This window comes from Halichoeres trimaculatus, unplaced genomic scaffold, assembly GCF_033239565.1.
Source record: "Halichoeres trimaculatus isolate MK-OKI-2021-1 unplaced genomic scaffold, fHalTri1.1 fHalTri1_scaffold_5, whole genome shotgun sequence".
In the NCBI taxonomy this organism is placed as follows: domain Eukaryota; kingdom Metazoa; phylum Chordata; class Actinopteri; order Labriformes; family Labridae; genus Halichoeres; species Halichoeres trimaculatus.
In genome coordinates, this window is record NW_027437183.1 from 14,604,509 (window position 1) to 14,623,051 (window position 18,543).

Below are 18,543 nucleotides of genomic sequence, written 5' to 3' on the forward strand. Positions count from 1 at the left end.
TGTTTTTGACTGAGGTGATCCTGACTGTAATGCTCTGTCGTGGCTGAATCCAGTAAATGACTGAGTTTAGAAAATCACCAAAGTACCGGTACTTAAAGATGCTATGAGGAGGATCTGTTTTAATTGCACTCCCTCGCCACCTTGTGTGCCGGAGTCTCTGCAGACTGTCATAAATTACTTTTAACGAGGCGTGTGTTTGTTTTGGAATTAAATGGAGATTGGATTGAAACAAATTTTTCTTTAATCAAGACAAACGTAGTAGCCGGCTATTTGTAGTGCTGTCAGCAGCCCATGCTCCGAGGTATCTTTAGGCTAACCTGACAACAAGTTAACACTGTCAGTTTGTAAGTAGTTTAGTAGCTGTTTATATTTAGCACAGCTGGCAGCCCGGTGCTCTAAGACGTGGCTGTAATTTGTAATGTTCGTGAATCCTGGTTAGCTATATCCTGCCAGTCATCTACCAAGCAGAGCTAATGTAACCTCACACTACATTTTATTGATAGTCTCAAGTTTTAACAGACCGCTGCAGAATAACTGCTGCATGTGGGTTGGAATGAACATTATCACAAACAGTTCAGCCCCTGTTTTATAGAGTGATATAGCCCGAGCTAAAGGCTAATAAGCTTTTAGCTCAGGCTGGATCACTCTCCTGTTAAGCTTTCTTCTGCTCTCCTGTTCTTTTTCTGTCTGACAGTTAGGCTCCTGTGTCCACCATCACTACAAAATTAATCACAAAAGTCATTTTTAACACAGATGTCTGTGTTTTATCTCTTCTCTCTACTAAACTTTGTCAGCCAGTGTGGTGTTGTCATAGAGACCTAGACTTGCTGAAAACCCAGTCCTTGAACTGGAAGCTAAGAAGTAGCACTTTAAAATAACCTGTAACTAGCAATATTGGTGCTGATAATCTCATATTGAAGTGTGGAATACGGTCAGGCACAAGGGAGACTTTTTCAAGATCACTTTTAAACTCCTCACAGCCCCTTTATAAAAAATAGTTTTATGCTGAACCCATGGGATGGACAGACCATTCTTTTGAGTGATTATTACTGAACCAATTTTTTTTTTTTTGTCATGATTTTTTTTTTTTTTAAGATAAATTCAACAAAGAGATGTTTCCTATTTCTCAGGATACATCCTACATTCCACTGAAACACAGCACAGGATGTTTTAAACCACTCAAGTTTGTGTTATCCCAGCATTTTAAAAACAGATGTCCAGATTCATGTCTAAACTCCAGCAGTTTAAGAGTTAAAAATCCCTCCTTTAGCTGTGAGAAGGTGCTGTAAGAGAGCAGGTAAACCTATCCTGCAGACAGAGAAAGGGAAGCAGAGAGGCCCCAGATAACCAGTGAGGAATGTTTCTGCAATAACAAAACACTTGCTTAACTGGACCCTGTTATCTTCATTAAGAGCACAGAGGAAGGTCTGACAAGAAAAGAAACGAGGAGGCAGGAGAGATGAATAGCAGTGGCAAACATTTCTGAGGCCCGGAGCTGTCCCATGTGTGTTCAGCAGGACGTGAACGGGGGGAACAAGAGGAGCTGCAGAGAGATAGAGTAATAAAGCTCACCTAAAAAAATCTTAACTACTAGCAATCCTTTAAAAGTGTGCACAGGATCCTCCCTCTCCCTGTGTCCAGGTGCAGGCATGCAGAGCTGCCTTTTCAACTTGCCAGGCTCTCTTTTGTGTGGCCGCAGAAGAAAAGGAGATCGACTCAAGGTGGGAAGAAAGAAACACCTCATCCTTGACTATTTGATTAACAGCTGTCTCCTGTGCCAAAAAATACGACCCCCCACATCACACCCACCCCTCCATGAACCCCTCAATTGCCTCTTGAAAGGGCAGGTCTGTGTCGCACACTTCTAGGGTTACTGCACAGATCAAACTGGAGAGGACAAGCAGAAAGGCAAGAAATCCACCGAGACATCAGAAGGAAGAGGGGAGGACTGGGGAAGAAGCAGAGGAATAGAGGAAGAGAGACGAAAAGGGGCGATACAGGTCAGTAAAGAGGCAGGAGGTGCAATTCAGTACGGGTGCAAAGTGATGAGGATTCATGGCCAATGAGGCAGAGAAGAGAGATGCTTCTTTCACAAACTGGGGAAGGTTGAGATCAAAATCAAAGGAAAAATTAAGCTTAAATAAAAGCCACTATTCCAGACCACTTTGTGTGCAATTACAAACTTCCAATTTTAGTTTCAGGAGAGCAACAGTTTCCACTTTTGTATCAAGCAAATCAAGCAATTTCTACAAAAGTGAAATAAATGCAACTGCTTTGAAAACATTTTAAATGTTATTATGGGGGAACGGTCAAGGTTCACATAGGAAATCTGCTATTTTATTAGTCTGAAACATGTAATACTGTTAGCCTGCTCCTATAAAAGATGAAAAAGAGCTCAGGTGGTATTCCAAAGCGCTCCAGGGCAGCTGGGGATTATCCAGCAGGGCACTAACTATCCCCCCCGCTACTCCAGCTCCCAACTTCCTCCCATCAGGGACCTATGACCGGTGTAACTTCCTGCTAGCCCATAAACAAACAATGCAGTCAACTGAACTCAGGCTGAAAATCCTCCGCTGCCACTTACAGAGGTCAAGAGGTATACACCAGTCATAATTCTGACCTAGTGCCTGTGACAGTTATATGGCTGCCTAGTTTAGCTGTACTGGAAAAGGAACAAGCAGTTTTACAACTTGATCTTCTTCCTCTGTATTTCTTTGGGCAGCCACATAACCCCACGTGAGGTGAGGTGAGGTCTGTGAAAAGAAAAAAAAAAAACTAAAAGGAGGATAAACATGTTTCAAGTAGTGTTTTTGTGTTATTCTGCTGAGGAAAACAGCTATAATCAGGAAAGCTGGTAATAAAAGAGCAATGAGACGTGCTTGTGTGTGTGTGTGTGTGTGTGTGTGTGTGTGTGTGTGTGTGTGTGTGTGTGTGTGTGTGTGTGTGAGGGGGTTATCAGAGCCCGCCATCGAGTAATGTAGGGTGGCCCTACTTTTCCCTGCTGCAAAAAAAGATTCCCTCCAAAACAGGCAGAAAACGAACTCCTGCCTTTGATTCGTCTAACCTGAAGCTACAATATATGATAACCCCAATGTGCAGAACATGTTGCTACAACTTTAAAAAATGTCTGAATTAACCACATTACAAAGAGGCAGACATCTGACAATGACATATGAGCTCTGTAGCATTCCTCTGACGTCAACCCTGCACACGAAATACACATCCTTTCACTATTTTTTGAACAATAGTCACATTCATTCTAACACAAGCACAGGAATCTGCCTGTCTACAGCCAAGCAAAAACAAAACCCACATCACCCACATTTTGAGAAAAGACCCGTTTCAACACTTGTGTCTTTTTTTTTGTTTTTTTTTTTAAATCCAGGGAAAGCACCGCTCTCTCCGGGACATCAGACAAGTCTTCATTTGGGCACGCTGCAAACACACTGATCTCTGATTAGCACTTCAAGTTCAGCCGGTACTTTTGGGACACACAGACCTCGGCTTGAAAGAGGGGGGAGGAAACGCCGTGCCCTTCCTGTCACTCCCCGACGGAACCGAATGACGTGGTTGCGATGTGATGAGATTACACATCCAAATGAAAATAAAGGATTAAAAAAATGGTATGAGCTAAGGCACGTTAAAATAAAGGTGCAATTGTTTAAGAAAATGCAAGCACAAACAAATTACTGAAGCTTTGGGATGGTTTCCCATGTGCCCTTAAATCACTCCAGACAATGAACCTTTTTTCAACAACTAAAACATTAACTTTTAGGGATTCCCCATCTGTACTCACTGTCAGCATTCTTTCCAACTGTGATTGTTTCCTTCTGTATCTCTCTATCAATGTTGAACCATACTGTATTTTTCTTCCTGTTTGCTAATTGGCTCCTGGATGTCTTAAAAATGTTACTAATAGCCTGGATGCACAACAGTGCTTCATACCTTTTATTCCCTAAGCTTGGCTCATATAGGAGCATGAAAAAAGGAGTTTGTTTTTGAAAATCTGTAACTACAGACTGACACGCATCTGTTGATAACTTTCATAACCAACATAAGGAGCATGTTAAAATATGACGGGCTGATGTTGTTATTGTTGCATCAAACAAACTAAAATTGATTATATGAAAATCCTATAAACTGCTGACTGGCTTCATCGCCCTGAATCTGTGTGTGAGTCAGAGAGCCCTGTGGGTGCACAGTGTGGGCGGTGCAGCCCTTGAATGCAGACCTGCCCTTACTTGACTCCTTAATCTTCGGTTTCCTGCCCTCCCTCCTCGTATCTCAATATAAAAACTTCACGCCACTGAGAATCCTCCCCTGTTTTTGCCTCCTCCCTCCTCTGTATCACACTACAACAGCTTCCTGCTTTCTTGCGACAGCTCTCCCTCCACTCCTGCTGTTTCCATTGGGGCACAACTCAAAAAAACTGCGCTTGGCCTGGGTCCCAAGCACTGGGGCCCACATACCTCCCAATCTCTAGATTAAATAGCACCAGTCTCTGAAGTTCTTCCAGGGGCTAATGGCTTTTGTTGCTGGGAATAATCCACACATCCTCTCCCACATCCTTGGGGTCTGCTGGCCTGTCGCGAACCCAGCCTTTACCCTCTTCGTCTCCCTCTCATCTCCATCTCAATCTACGCTCCCATTTGGGATGACCTCCCCAACCTCCCATGGCACAAACCCTGTGGTTTAGAGCCCAGGCATGCAGGACCAAAACCACCCGCACTGAGGGAGACATGCAGAGGGCTGACATTGGGTTGAATCCCATGCAGAGTTTAATAGGCAGTTGGTGCAGGTGATGTCTGAAGCTTAATGAAGGCCTTAAATCTCTTCTCTGTCATCTGCAGCTAACTGGAGTCAAAGCAGCCGGGGCAGGAGGGATAAGTGCCCGGGAGATATCCTCATATGGGGAAAGAAAACATCCGTCCGACATCAGCCACGGCAGAACAGCCTCTGTGTTTGCACTTGATGTTCGTTCAAAATAAATACAGCAGGGAGACAGATTTTCACAAGATGAGGGAAAGAGATCAAAGGAGAACTCTATTTTGGGTGTTGCAGTCAAAATAAGTATGCAGAGTTGTGAACTAAATCCAGACTGCCAACCTCTTGTCACTCTGTGTCCTGAAGAGTATCTGTGATGGAGACCACTCTTGGTGACCACTCTTGGCTATAACGTCAGATATTCACACTGAATACATATTCAGGTCTGAGCTCATATCCTGTCTGGGGCACTTTTCTCCAGGGAGGCCACCGGGGAAGAGGAAAAAGGCAGAGTAAGAGAAAGAGAGACTGTGGTTGTAGACCGCAGACACTGGGACAGCGTTCACGGACCACCCTAATCAGTTTACTTTATCAACACAGTTTTCAAAAAGGTCACTGATAGTCTTTATTTTTTTTGTCAATTTCCACTTTTAACTGCATTCAGAAGGCTCCCGGCTGACTTTCAGTCATCTCTGCAGCCATGCAATGTGATAGCTAAAAGGACTTCATTGCAGACAAAATACAAAACTTGATTTCCAGAGAAACTAGTGCTATTGTAGAACGCTTGCGGCCAGACAGAAGTGATCGACCGCACAGACGAGTGAAGAGGACAGAAGGAAGGCAAACACAGGGGGCTTGAGGCTTTGGGGGTATTATGAGGGCAAGGAAAGAAAGTCAGGGATGACAGAGAAAAATACAAAATGAAGAAGAAGTGACAGGAGCAGGACACTACTTTTAGGATCGCAGGGAAACAGAAAACAGCTACACAAAGAGGAAAACATGTGGAGAGGAAGTGGAGGGTGAAGGAGCTGAAGTGAAGGACACGGTGAGTTTGAAGAGAGAATAAAGACACACAGAGAAGAGAATTATCTATAGAGCGAGGACAGTGAATCTGTCAACCTGTGGATTTGCACCCCCCCCCCCGTCTACTCCCAGACCTCAGCTGAAACTGCTCTAAATGCACATATATAAATACACACAGGTCGGGTGTGGAGCAGAGGCATGAAGACCACCTGAAACCTCTGCTAGTAAAAGACAGAGGAGAAAAGAAATTACACACAGACTATCTATAGTCTGTGATCTAATCTATCTATCTGACTCACTGAGCCAGTTGAGGGAGTGGTTTAATAAAGAAGGGTAAAGGTTTAAGGGATTTTGTGATGGGGAAAACACTGTTGCGTTTCAAGAAAGAGGTGTAAAAGATACAGTTGTTCAACTTGTGTAACCTTTTAGAAAAAAATAGAAATGTAAGAAGTGAAATCAAGTTTGGAGATGGAAAAGGAAGACAGGTAGAGTTTTGTTTGGGATGAGGGCTGGAAGAGGAAAGGGGTGTTGCATTTTGGGAAAAGGGTGATTTGAAGTGTAGCCTTTTGAAAAAATAGATGACAAAGAATTGGAAGGAACAGAATAAAGTATAAGAGTAGAAGGTTAAAGACCGGCCCATGAGAGGAGCCGGGGTAGTGGAAAAAGGGTTTAATGAGAGGCCTAGTGAGAGGCTGAAGATGCCTCTCTCTGCCAACTGGCTTCCATCGAGTGCTGCTCGAGTATTTAAATGTTTATTTTAGACAAAACTCAATAGTGGCAGCATTCACATGCACAACACGCACTTAAAGTTGAAATACACCCGTTAACAAGCAACATGAACATGCCAGCAGTCAGAGGATGAGTCCCACAGGCCAGTGCTGAAAGAGATTATGTTGGAGAGAAAAAAAAGGGGGATGACGAGTGACTGGAAGGAGTTTAGAGAGAGTTATGGTTGCACTCCTTGATTTTTTCATAAAAGAATTCCAAAATCTCCACAAAGAGCATTGACATAGATGAGGCGGTTTTAAAATGTGAAGTATGTCATTAATCACGCAACGCAGGAAAACAAACCAAAAGCAGCAGCAGCACAAAAACAGCAGCTGAAAACTAAGAGAGCCTGTTTTGATGTATTGTTCGATTTTTTTATTGTTTAAATATTTTCTAAATATTACTACTCAAAACATCTGCTTAAAGGCAGGGTTGGCAGTCCTGAAAAACTAGCATGAATTTGAATGTAGCATCTTGTCAAGACTCCTCCTAGCCCCTCCTCCCCCTCCCCTTGGGGCTCCCTCAAAGCAACGCGCCCGCTCACATGCACGGGCACCGCTGATTCGCAACTATGATTGTGAATGACTGAAAGACGGACTCAGCACATCATTTTATGTTTTGCACTACGTAGAGTCATGTCTTATTTAGAGGTGAGGAAACACCAAAACGTTAAAACGTAAAGCTAAAACAACAACAAACAAACGTGACTTTTGTCAGTACTCGTGACTGTCATGCTAGAATCGTCCACTTTTACCTGTGACATGATATCAGGAGTAAAGCTATAATACAAATAGTACATGTACATTTTCTCTAGGACTTACCAAATATCACTGTTTTGTTTGTTGTTTTTTTGTTGTTTTTTTTGTTGTTTTTTTGCTTGTCAGAGCCCCTGTGGTGAGAGTTTATTAGACTCTGATCCGAACTACAGCCCAGAGCCAAGTACCCCATCAGGTCAGAGGGGACATGCCCGAGGTCGAGCGAGAGGGGCAGTAATTAGAGGCAGGGGAACAGAGCAAGAAAAGAAAGCCTCCGTCTTTCTTTTCTTGCTCTGTTTAGCTGGAGGAGAGGCAACGGGCAATCGAGGTATAGGTAGCTTCTCCGCCATTTTGCAGAGCTGCTCCTTCCTTCTCAGTTCAGCCACGCGCACTGAATCATGCGCACGCCAGTGAAATGTACGCGCAGGAGGCGGCAGAACGGCGACAGGATTTGATTGGTTTACAAACAAGGTGTCCCTGGATGACGATTGGTTGGTGTTTTCCCTGTTTTACTCCTGCTGTAGATAGCGGATATTTTCCACTCTACTTTAAGAACACATCATGTATTGGTGCCATCGGTACATATAGATCATTTTAACCAGCATAACAAAAAGTGTATCTAAATCAAACTACCAATTATACCTTTAAGGCACAGATATTACAACTTTTGTTTACCTAATACTGGAGAGATCATTCTCTCAGAAGGTGGTGGAGACCAAAATGGAGCAAAAGCAGTGCTTGCCAAAATCGAACAATATCTGGGCAGGCTGTTGGAGTATATTGTTGCCCATCCAAGTGTAACACCAACCATTACGACACTTTCTTTTTTTTCTTTTGTAATATTCACAGTTAGATCATTTAATGTCACTCTCTGCCTCCTGAACCTGCCTCATCTGGCAAATGCTCTGCTGCAGATAATGCTTGTACACTACGTCTGTCCTGTTAATGCAGGTAAGTATGAAGCCTCATGTTGAATATGAACTCTCACATTATGGCATGTAAAGGCTAGGTGCAGTATCATTCTGTAGGAAACACTGAAATAATTTTCATCTTGCTTTGCATGTGCTTGATGAGCAAAAAGGCAACCATTTGTCATCATATTTCCATCATTCTGTTCCCATAGAAATCTGCTTTAGTTCAACTTTAGACTTAGACTTAGTCCTCCTTACCTGGCCATCCCAAGACTGGAGAATCCTGCGGGGACAATGAGAACATCAAGGCGGGGAAAAGGGTGGACCCCAAGAACCACATAAGCTGCGGCCAAACATCGAGGCAACAGCTTGAGGACCATCTGCAAAAAAAACACCACTGACTTTCTTTAAACTGGAACAGGATGTTTGATAGTAGACTGAGGTTTAGGAGTATGCGAATTTGATCTATAGTACAGTTCTTAATGTTCACAGCGGTTTTATGTGCTCTAGGTCAGCAGATATCCAGAATTATTTGCTGTAAGACAACTGTTTTTCATTAAAATGATTAAACACCAATTTAAAAGTAATCTTTATATCAGAACTAATTATTTGTGACATAATTTTGTTAAAATATTCCTCTAGTAGAATATAAATAATGTCTAAAAAGACCCTAATGGGAGCACAGTGTAATAATTTCCTCACTCTACTTAGTGATAGCAGTTATAAAAAGCTGGCACAGTGACACAAACGCTAAGTGATGCTCTCTGTCTCTTCTGATCATTTAAATATTATTAGCTCAAGTCTCTGTGGCTCTTTGTCAGATCTCCACCTGGGCATTGTGCAGCAAGCAGACAGGGCCAAACACACGGTGTGGGATCACCCGCTGGGACCTCGCCAACTGCTCAGCAAATCGGCACGGATAGTCACCATGGGAACAAGAGATGCTGTCATCCGCCATGCCTGAACAATCAGTTTCAGAGATCCCCTCATCCCTAAAGGAAGAGTAGCAGAAAGCAGAGGCTGAGCAGGTGGTCTGGTCTTTCCTGCACCACAATAAATAAAAGGGGGAAAAGGTTTAATCTAAGGTTTATAAAGACAGATTAATGAATCTTCATCCTGAAAGAATAAACAGTTTTACAGAGTGAGTTAGAGATCCAGATGTGGTACAATCAGATCTGTCCTAAGCATGGAAATAAAAGCAGTGGAAATATGGAATATATACGTCACAAAAGCAAACCACAGTGATCCCAAAAATATCTGGGTGCCGACATGCAATTCCATTTGCTCTAAATCCAAAATCCAGCACTGACTCCATCCTCAGCATCAGAGCTGTTCGAAAGGTTTCCAGCCACTTCCAAGTTTCCTTCCAGCCATTCACTGAAAATAAAGGCCTTCCTTGTAGCAGGAGATTCCTGGGGCCAGTGGCAGGCTACAGCTGGAAGAAAACCATGAGGGGAGGAGGGGGAGGATTACTGGAAACCACTGGCAGACCTGCCAACCTGCTGGCTGCTGACGAGGGAGACCCCAACCCAACCCTGCCCTCTCCAAAGCCTCAACCTTCTCCATATCCTGTACCTCTTTAAAATTTATGTCCACTCTACTTATTTTGCTCTCCAAAGATAATTTCTGCCGGGCATTGAACCCTATCTGTTAAGGATACAAGTTTCATAAAGTCCATTTTCCTAACTTCACCTGCTTCAGTTTTTTGAGTGACGAAAGGAAAGTTTTACCATGGAACATCTAAAGGCCAGACTTAGGTTAATAACAGTCTGGAGAGAAGAAGGAGGGCTTAAAAAGAAGAAAGAAATACAGGAAAAATAATATAATACCTGCCAGTCTGGAGGTGAGAGTCTTTTACTACTCCACTGGTGGAGCTCCCAAGTCCAGACAAAGACTCAGCTTCGGTCCAGCCTCCATCCTGAGCCTGGGATTTGGCAGTCTTGCCCCAATCCACCCTGTCCATTACCCCACTTTCCATACATGGGGAAATATCTGCTGTGACTTGGCACCAGTGGCCCACGGCCAAAGTGAATGTCGAGGCAGGCATGGGCATAGTGACGTAGTAATTCCAGATTGAGAAACCTGTATGGAGAAAAAAAGAGAGGATGAAAATGTCAAAGGTTTGGATTTGGGGAGGAGATAACTGTCAGATGGTACAGAGGAAGAAAAGCGGGATGTCTAATCAGCTTTGAGCTTGTGTACCTACATTATCATAGAATTTATTCAGCTAGAGGTAAAAAAAAAATATATATATATATAACATATTCAGGTTGATGATGTTCGAAAGCAGTCGTGGGATCATGGGAGTTACTGTCTTGAGTGTTAAAAAACATAACTGCAAATGAAAAGATCTTAAAAAATCTCATGTGACCCTTAATATCCCTTAATATCCTGTTTGAAGATGAAATTCTAAAGTTCTGATGAAATAGCAGCACATAATGTTTGTTAAAGTAAACAGGCTTGACATTCCCTGTCTTGATTTTTGGCATAGTCAGGTGTTTTTTGAAACTCTTTCAAAAAACAAGGGATTATATGAGAGGCATACAATTCCTCTTTGGGTTTAAACTTGACTTTCTTTGTTGAAATATGTTATATGTATTTATAATATGTCATATATCTGGCCCGAATTGTACTTTACATGGAACTAAGCATCTGTACGCATCTGTATCTCTGCAAAAAACTGACCGTTTTCTTATCTTAGGACAAAAGATGTCTTTTTTTTTTTTTTTACAAAACTAAGGATTTAATTTAATGAATTTGGCATGACTTCTCACACCTCACCTAGAACTGGCTCTATGGGTCTAACAACCTTTCACGAATGATATTCATAAAACCTGTAGAAAACCTACCAAAAAAAGGATTTATTAATATAAAACATGAAGAACATAAGTGGGAAAAAAAATAACACAGCAAAAACCCAAGGAGAGGCAGCAAGGCGGCAGTCCCAAAAAAAAGACTGGCCTCATTCTGTAGTTAGCGGCCTTACCTAGAAACAAGGCGAGGAGTGGGAAAGACACAGAAACACACAGAGAAACGCACAGTCATAACAGCATGACCTTTTGAGGGTGCAAGAAAGAAAGTTTGAGAAAGCAGCTTACGCGTGTCCCCGTCCTCAATAGGTACAGCCTGCTCCTCTCCACTCATCAAAACCATACACTCACTGGGGGCCCGTACTGTTGCCTGCCATGTTGACATGGCAACAGGCGGCTCCTGGCAGGGGAAGAGGGCTCGGTTGTTGATGGGAGAACCGGCAGTGTAAACACACACCCTGGAAGGGTAAACAATGGTAAACTATAAACAACCCTCATTTCAATGCTCAAAGGATCCACCAAATACATACAAACACACAAACGCGCACAAACCTAAATCACACACATACACACACAAAACACAGCAGAATATAATAGCCTGAAGCATGTTTTTGTGAGTTAATGAATCAGAATTATTCTATTCGAACATGGCAGGCTCAGAATATTACACTGTAATTCAAGTGGCAGAACTCAGAGCAGATGTGCTGTAAGTTGCCAGATTTAAAATCTTTAGGAGAGGATCACTTCTGCTACAAAAGTGAAAGTTTGTGACTAAAAAACTAAATGAATAGTTTGAACCAATGAAAGGTTTGATTGGTAAGACGAACCTGTTGTTCTGGTCTTTGGTCCACCTTACAGAACCTCCTGTTGACTTCGTCTCATAGCAGATCCTGAGAGCACGAGGGAACTCTTGAGGTAAAGTAACACCTTTCTTCCTCACCTGCAGACTCCACTTATCTGTATGGAAACGCAGTGAGCCATCATCCTGAGCTGCAGGGACACGACTGCATGACAAGAAGAGATGATGTCTTTCCCTCCATTTGCTAGAGTGTGTAGAAAGAAGATTCTGGACAAATGCTGATTGTGGGTTCAGTGAACTTTCTCCTGACTCATGTGATGTGATCTCTGGTAAGAGGCTAGACGTGGCTGACACCGTTGTGATGTCTAACTCCTCCACCTTCAAGATTTTAAGATCACAGCAGTCCAGAACCAGGGTGAAATCACCTTCATTGTTGGATTCCCATGGCATACTCTGTTCAGTACCTGGCATCTTATCCACTCTTGGCATGGCCTCTCTTTGTCCTTTTGTACCATCCACATCCACATCCCTGATTCTGAAGACTTCTCCAAACTCCTGACTTTCCACTGCATCTTTAAACCCAGCTGCTTTGACAGATCTGGGTCCAATGTTATCCTCAGTCTTGGGAACAGCTCCAGAACAAGGATCCAGAAACACCACAACACTGCCGCTGATTACCTGTCCTTCAAAATGAACCGTCAGGTCCAGCACATAATGTCTGACAAGTATGTGGTTAGTATTGGCTCGAAGTGGAAGGTCGTCTGTGTCTGGGTTTAAGTCCACATCAGGCTCCATGTCATATAAACTGCATGCAGGAAAGCTTAACCTTGGAGAAAAACAAAAATACAGCTTTATTATTCAGGTTATTTCTTTTTTTTCCAAGCACAAACTTTTTAATTCAACTTGGCAAGATAATTGAGCAAGTAAATGTTTATGCAAGTTTCAACACAGCTTGAGTTGATATTCCATAGCTTCCTGTAGGTTGAGATACTGACTTCTGTGAATCACAAATTCTGCCAGTGCACAGTGCTGAAGCCAAGCCTCTCTTGGTCTGTATGATTCACTCATATTCATACTTAAGAGTCAAACTCCATCTGTTCATACATTCCACAAATGTTTCACAAACAGGAAAACAGTTTCATGATCCCATTTTGATCTGTGTTAATAAAGCTGTGCTAGCAAAACAAATTAGCCCTGTGCCAGTAACAGCCAAGTGTCTGCTCTATCCTACATTAAAGCTCTCTCTTGCCGTATATGAGAGCTTCTGCTGTCACAATCCCTCCATTTAGCCTTCTTGGGGCATGACGCAGACTTGGCAGGACCAAGGTGCAATTACCATTTACAACAGGAAATCCTCAGAGGTTATTCAGTGCAGGAGTATGTTCATAAAATCATAAGCACACAAAAACAGTATATAATATCTCTAGCAACGGAAAAGGCAGGAAAGTTACCACATATCCCACTCAAAACATCCAACTCTGATCTGTATGACCTCTGGCTAATGAGATGCTCTTAAGCTATAAACAATAAAAGTACAAATAGTAGAAAATTGATCACTTTGCTCACTGTTGTGTACTATTACTGTACTGTTTCCATAAAATAACTTTTAAAATAGTGAACTGCAAAGATGCTCCTTTTACGGTGGCCCTGCAGTGCAAAAGACAAAATACAACAACCAAGACGAATAGAAAACTTGCACACTAAAGAGAAAGTGCAAATTAACGCAAACACTGGGATAAAAACTCTGTTTCCCATGAGCACTTACAGCTACTGTCAGGACGACTCTTACCAAGGCATGCTTTTGTTTTGAAGCAAATGACTGGTGAGTGATTCTTTTATATAAAGGAAAGCAGGGTCATAACCCTGCTTATCTTTGTTCAACACTTTGTAAACTCGGTAGGCCTATCATTGATTAGTGACTGCACTATTTAGTGCTAAGCCCGGTGCTCTAAAATGTGTCCATAACTTGTAATGTGGGGTAATCCTGGTACCTAAAAAGCTTTACACTTTATTTTATTGATAGACTCGAGTTTGAATATAGACCACAGCAGTATAACACAGCAGCCTGTGTTTTAGCTCGTGCTCTATCTCTCCTATTCAGCTTTCTTCTTCTCTTCTGCCCTTTTTTATTTTGACAGATCAGCTCCAGTGTACACCACCACCACAAATTTAATCCAAGAAATGGTTTTCAGCCTTTTTCAAGATCACTTAAATACAGTCTTTTTAATCAGCGATGACAGCCTGCTCCTAACTGACTGCTACAAAGTAATAGATAGTGAGTCGTTTGTTTAGGGTAAAACAAAGCATTCGCCAGCTTTTATGTGTGGTTAAGTGCTCGGAAAAGCTCATTTAAAACATATGCACCAAACGCACTCTCTGACTCGAAGGAGAAAAATCACGATAGTCTTCCCGCAGTCTTCCATGAATCATGTGTGCAGCAAACTAGTAGTATCATAGCAAATTGCTCAAGTTTCACTTTAAATACATCGTCTGTTCTTTGTCACATAAAGTCACCGTAACCAACAGATTTCACGAGCTTTGAAGTGGATAGTTATACACGAGGGAAAAAATCCCAGACTATCCATCTGCAGAAGGCTGAGGGAAGAGAAGCTGTTACTCGTTTCAAATAAAACCCACCGCTTACCTCTACCGGGCATGACGAAGACGAGCAGTGATGACGTCAATGTAGGGCGACAGCAGCAAATTGTAGTTTTCTTCCTGTTATCCTCTCCTCACGTTCTCCAAAGTGTGTCCACATTTACATAAGACTATTGCCATTTGAGCGATTTGTTTATACAAGAATGACTACAATTAAATGAATAAATGTGCGTTAAAATGTGTTTTCCATAGAATTTATGCCAAAAGTATAATTCAAAGGTGTTGATCTACAATAATTTATACATTCAAGAGTAAATTCTACAATTTGTCAATACTATAAAAATACAATTAAAAACATCTGTTTCAATAAAGATCTTGAAGTACAAGAGTAACAACAACAGAGGCAGATTTGCATATATTAGGTTTTATTCTGTTGTTTACACGGCATTGTATGCATGAGAAGTCAGAACTCCATATTTAAGAAAAACACAACAGGTATGACCATAAAATGACTGAAAAACAAACATAAATGCAGTTTCCAGTGGTTGAAAGCCATATATCAATCAACTTAGAGTAACCTTTGATGTGTTTCAAAAATGGGTGTACTTTTTAAATAATACACGTGACTTACACATATGTTGTAACCCTTTCATCTTGATCAGCCATAAAAAATGCAACAATTCATAAATAAGGAATGTACCTAGAGAACAACATGACCAAATGAGTATTATCAAGGTGAATTATGTACATTTGCTTCTGAAACACAAAACACATTTACTGGAATACAGCAACATTACGCAAATGAAGAGCTGTTTTATGGATGTTTATTAAAATAAGGTGGTCACAATTTAATACTGCCAAGCAGTCACAAATTTTTCCACTGGAATGTATTCTGAAATATGGGGTGAACATAATGAACACTGCAAAGAACGTCTGAATTAAGTGAATTTTCAAAGTATCATTTCTCCTATTAAGCACCTTAGGCTCCACATGAATAAATTTGGCACTGCTGTGTTGTATATGATCTATTTACAAGAGTGTTTGAAAATACTGGGAGTTAGCTGAGTTTGTTTCAGTCCACTCAGCAACTGAATCCTGCCTAATGAAGAGTATTTTCAATTTTGACTATTATTGCTATCATTTATCTAAAAATACCTTTCAATAAAATAAAAAGCAAAATAGTTTTTCAGACCTTTGTAAACATTTCTGTAACTGTTTGATGCGATACATCTAGTATATACAAAATCTGGAATTACAGGTTAGATATGTGTGATGTAGAGCCTCAAATAAGTCTACTGTCCTGCAAAATTACACCTCTTAATAAGTTAAACTCTTTGATTAGCTACTCAGCTAGTTCAGAAATGTCTAGCAAAAATAACACAAGGATGGCCTCCTTTAACAAAGGAAATTGTGTCTACTTTTCCAGTGCAAATCCACCAATACACTGTTCCACCTGGCACATGCTGCAGACAGGGAAGCATTTCAAAGGCCCTTAAGCACATCATAGAATCATTTTATCGTCACTGAGTACAAAGTGACCCCAGTATGGCACCAAAATCCTCTACCTCAAACATTATTGTAGTAGACACGCATCCATTCACATATTTATACACATACACACTCACACATAAAGACAGTTCACAAGCATCATTAGCATACATACAGTCCCTAGGACAGCAGGAATTTTTGAAGGGATTCCTTCTTTACCAACCCAGAGGAAATGATTGCAGCATTATTAGGACTTGCAGTTATCTAAAAAAAAAAGGAAATCAATAGAGCTAATGCATCTTTTACAGTGAATGCTCTAAAAGCTACACTTTGCTTAAGATTCCCACCTTACTAATTTATGTGCTCAGTCTGCTTTGCTTCCCGTAACAAACAACCATGAAATCATAAAAGTGGACAAACAGTAGACATCAATTAACACTGCTGGACTGTTGAGAAACTCAGTCTGTCATTGTGGACACAATGTGCTGCTCCAGCCCAGAGAAGTGCAGGGGTTTCATCAGCAGTTCCCTTCCTTGTTTTGTGCTCTTTCATCTCATCTTCTCTTTTCCTTTCACAGTTGTGTGTCAGACTCCCCTTCCTCCCTGTCGCTCTCTATCTGCCAGACAAGCTGTGGCTTCTCAGGAGTTTTCCTCCTGAGTTCTGCGGAAACTTAGACGTTTGAAGGAATCCCTGAGAGAGGGAGAAGGCATTAGATGAGAGAAAAGAGGGAAAATACAGATGACAAGACAAGTAGTTATGATAATGATGATGATGGGCAAAGCAGATACAGTGAATAAGATGCATAAGGTAATTGTTTTCATGATCAAGGCACAAAAGATAATTTCAGGGTTAATTACCCACTGTGAATAACCTGAAATGCTGGATTTAAAAGGCCAATCCTAAACATAAAAAACAGCATCCATTTGTGTTTTGAAAAGTGTTTATTTTTTCTACCCAACTCAGCGTGCTGGCGTAAGTATTTGCAGTGCAGCTGGAATAAATGCCTGCCCTTGTTTGAGTTTTGTTAGACTCCAGAGGCTTTGGATATAAGAAAAGGTACTCCTTTTAAATACTCACTTATCCTCGAGAAAAAAAAAAAACATTATTTCAAGATGTTTTGAAAATAATCATAGTCAATGGTAAAAGCACTCAGGAAGCAAAGAGTCTTTGGTAACACATAGAATTGCTTCAACGCTCAATGTGTGTACTGTGGCTCTGGTTCAGCTATCAATATTTGTGGAGGTGACACGGACAGTGTGAATGGATCTCTGCTCCATTCGATTTGTTCCCACTTTCCTTCAGGTTCAGCAATCATACAATGTGATGCAAAGATCAATGGTGTGTTTCTTTTCCCTCCAGTCCCTCTTGTCAAAACAGAACCGGCTGTTTTGTTTGGTTGGTCTGTTTACCTGTTCTCAAGCCGGGGTCTGATGATGGGTTTATACAGCTCGGGGATCTTCCTCTCCAACATAGGCCTCAGGCTTTCCCTCAGCCGGTTGTAGTTCTTCTTCAGCTCCTGCTGGTACTCTTTCTGGTCCGACGTGATGAGGTGCTTGTTTTTCTCAACTGCCTCCCCACACCTACAGCAGACAGCATAGAAACACATGTTCTCCAATGAAATTGCATGAGATGAGTAACGAGTCTTGTACACTCCTTGACCTTTATAATGCAATTACCTCAGGCTTAAGAACAGTGATTCTATGCAAAGCGATGTTGCAGTATTCTCCTCTCTATGCCAGAGTCTTCAGAAAGGCACTGCACTGTTTCATGCTAATGATAACTGGACAGAAATTGGACTCCTCTGCATGCCAAAAATCTGAATGAGTTAACAATGTGCTTGACTGTGAGGAACTCCCACATGCCTTTTAGATCTTTCCAACTACCTCAGCTGGGATAAACTGTAGATGACCCACAGGGCTGTTTCAAAACACAGCAAATAAGAAGTGGAGGTAAAATGCAAAACAAAAATGACTAGAAGAAAGAAACGTTTTCTCTCTTAATGTGCTGGAATAAAAAAAAAAAGTACTGAGGAACATGAAAACAACAAAGCATTAACGATGAACTGGAAGCAGAGGGCAGGTATGGGGTCCCCATCATGACATGTATAATGGCCAACCTACAAAGCAGTCTGCAGGAAATCAGAGAGACTGGGATTATTGCTAACACATGTCTGAGTTTATCTCTTAGCTTTTAATGAGGGTAATATGGAAACTGCTGTCATGTAACCGTATACAATAAATACCCAGGCCGATGTCCATTACAGAGAGTAAAGATTTTCCAAGCTGTGCAACATTTACTGACATCTAACTTTGCTGTGTGTACACTGAATGCTTGGTTTGAAATGTGTAAAATTGAATCCACTGTTATATCTGTAATATCAATATATCCTTAACCAACAGGATTTTATATACATATATATATGATTTCCTAATTGATTATTTTCAAAAACCCTTTTAAATACTTGTATCATAAGCCCCTCATCAAAGAAATCACACTTTATAATTTCAATAAACAAGACTGAGTGACATTAGTTTTTTAAAGAGGAAGATTTTCTTCTACAGTTCACAACAGTCAAAGGTTTTCCTGAGAATAATCAATATTTTTTCTTTGCTTTTTTATTTTCTTTG

General features: G+C 41.3%; 2 protein-coding genes across 4 annotated transcripts in view; both read right to left on the reverse strand.

The window, feature by feature from the left end:
- The window catches only part of aopep (aminopeptidase O (putative)), an 86,285-nt gene extending 71,769 nt beyond the window's left edge, over nt 1-14,516 (reverse strand). The window contains exons 1-6 of one of the 3 annotated variants that reach the window (XM_074670482.1): nt 14,475-14,516; nt 11,859-12,656; nt 11,320-11,489; nt 10,051-10,303; nt 9,051-9,213; nt 8,480-8,601 (exon numbers count right to left, since the gene is read on the reverse strand). In XM_074670482.1, coding sequence (XP_074526583.1) covers nt 8,480-8,601; nt 9,051-9,213; nt 10,051-10,303; nt 11,320-11,489; nt 11,859-12,625 — 1,475 coding nt within the window. In that variant the 5' untranslated portion in view covers nt 12,626-12,656; nt 14,475-14,516. Of the gene's footprint in view, nt 1-8,479; nt 8,602-9,050; nt 9,214-10,050; nt 10,304-11,319; nt 11,490-11,858; nt 12,657-14,203; nt 14,431-14,467 lie in introns of those variants that run through there. The other 2 variants (XM_074670481.1, XM_074670479.1) reach the window with 2 other exon arrangements.
- Nucleotides 14,517-14,845: 329 nt separating this feature from the next.
- dock8 (dedicator of cytokinesis 8) overlaps nt 14,846-18,543 on the reverse strand; it is a 52,000-nt gene continuing 48,302 nt past the window's right edge. The window contains exons 47-48 of the mRNA XM_074669739.1: nt 17,326-17,496; nt 14,846-16,606 (exon numbers count right to left, since the gene is read on the reverse strand). Coding sequence (XP_074525840.1) covers nt 16,555-16,606; nt 17,326-17,496 — 223 coding nt within the window. The 3' untranslated portion in view covers nt 14,846-16,554. The remainder of the gene's footprint in view (nt 16,607-17,325; nt 17,497-18,543) is intronic.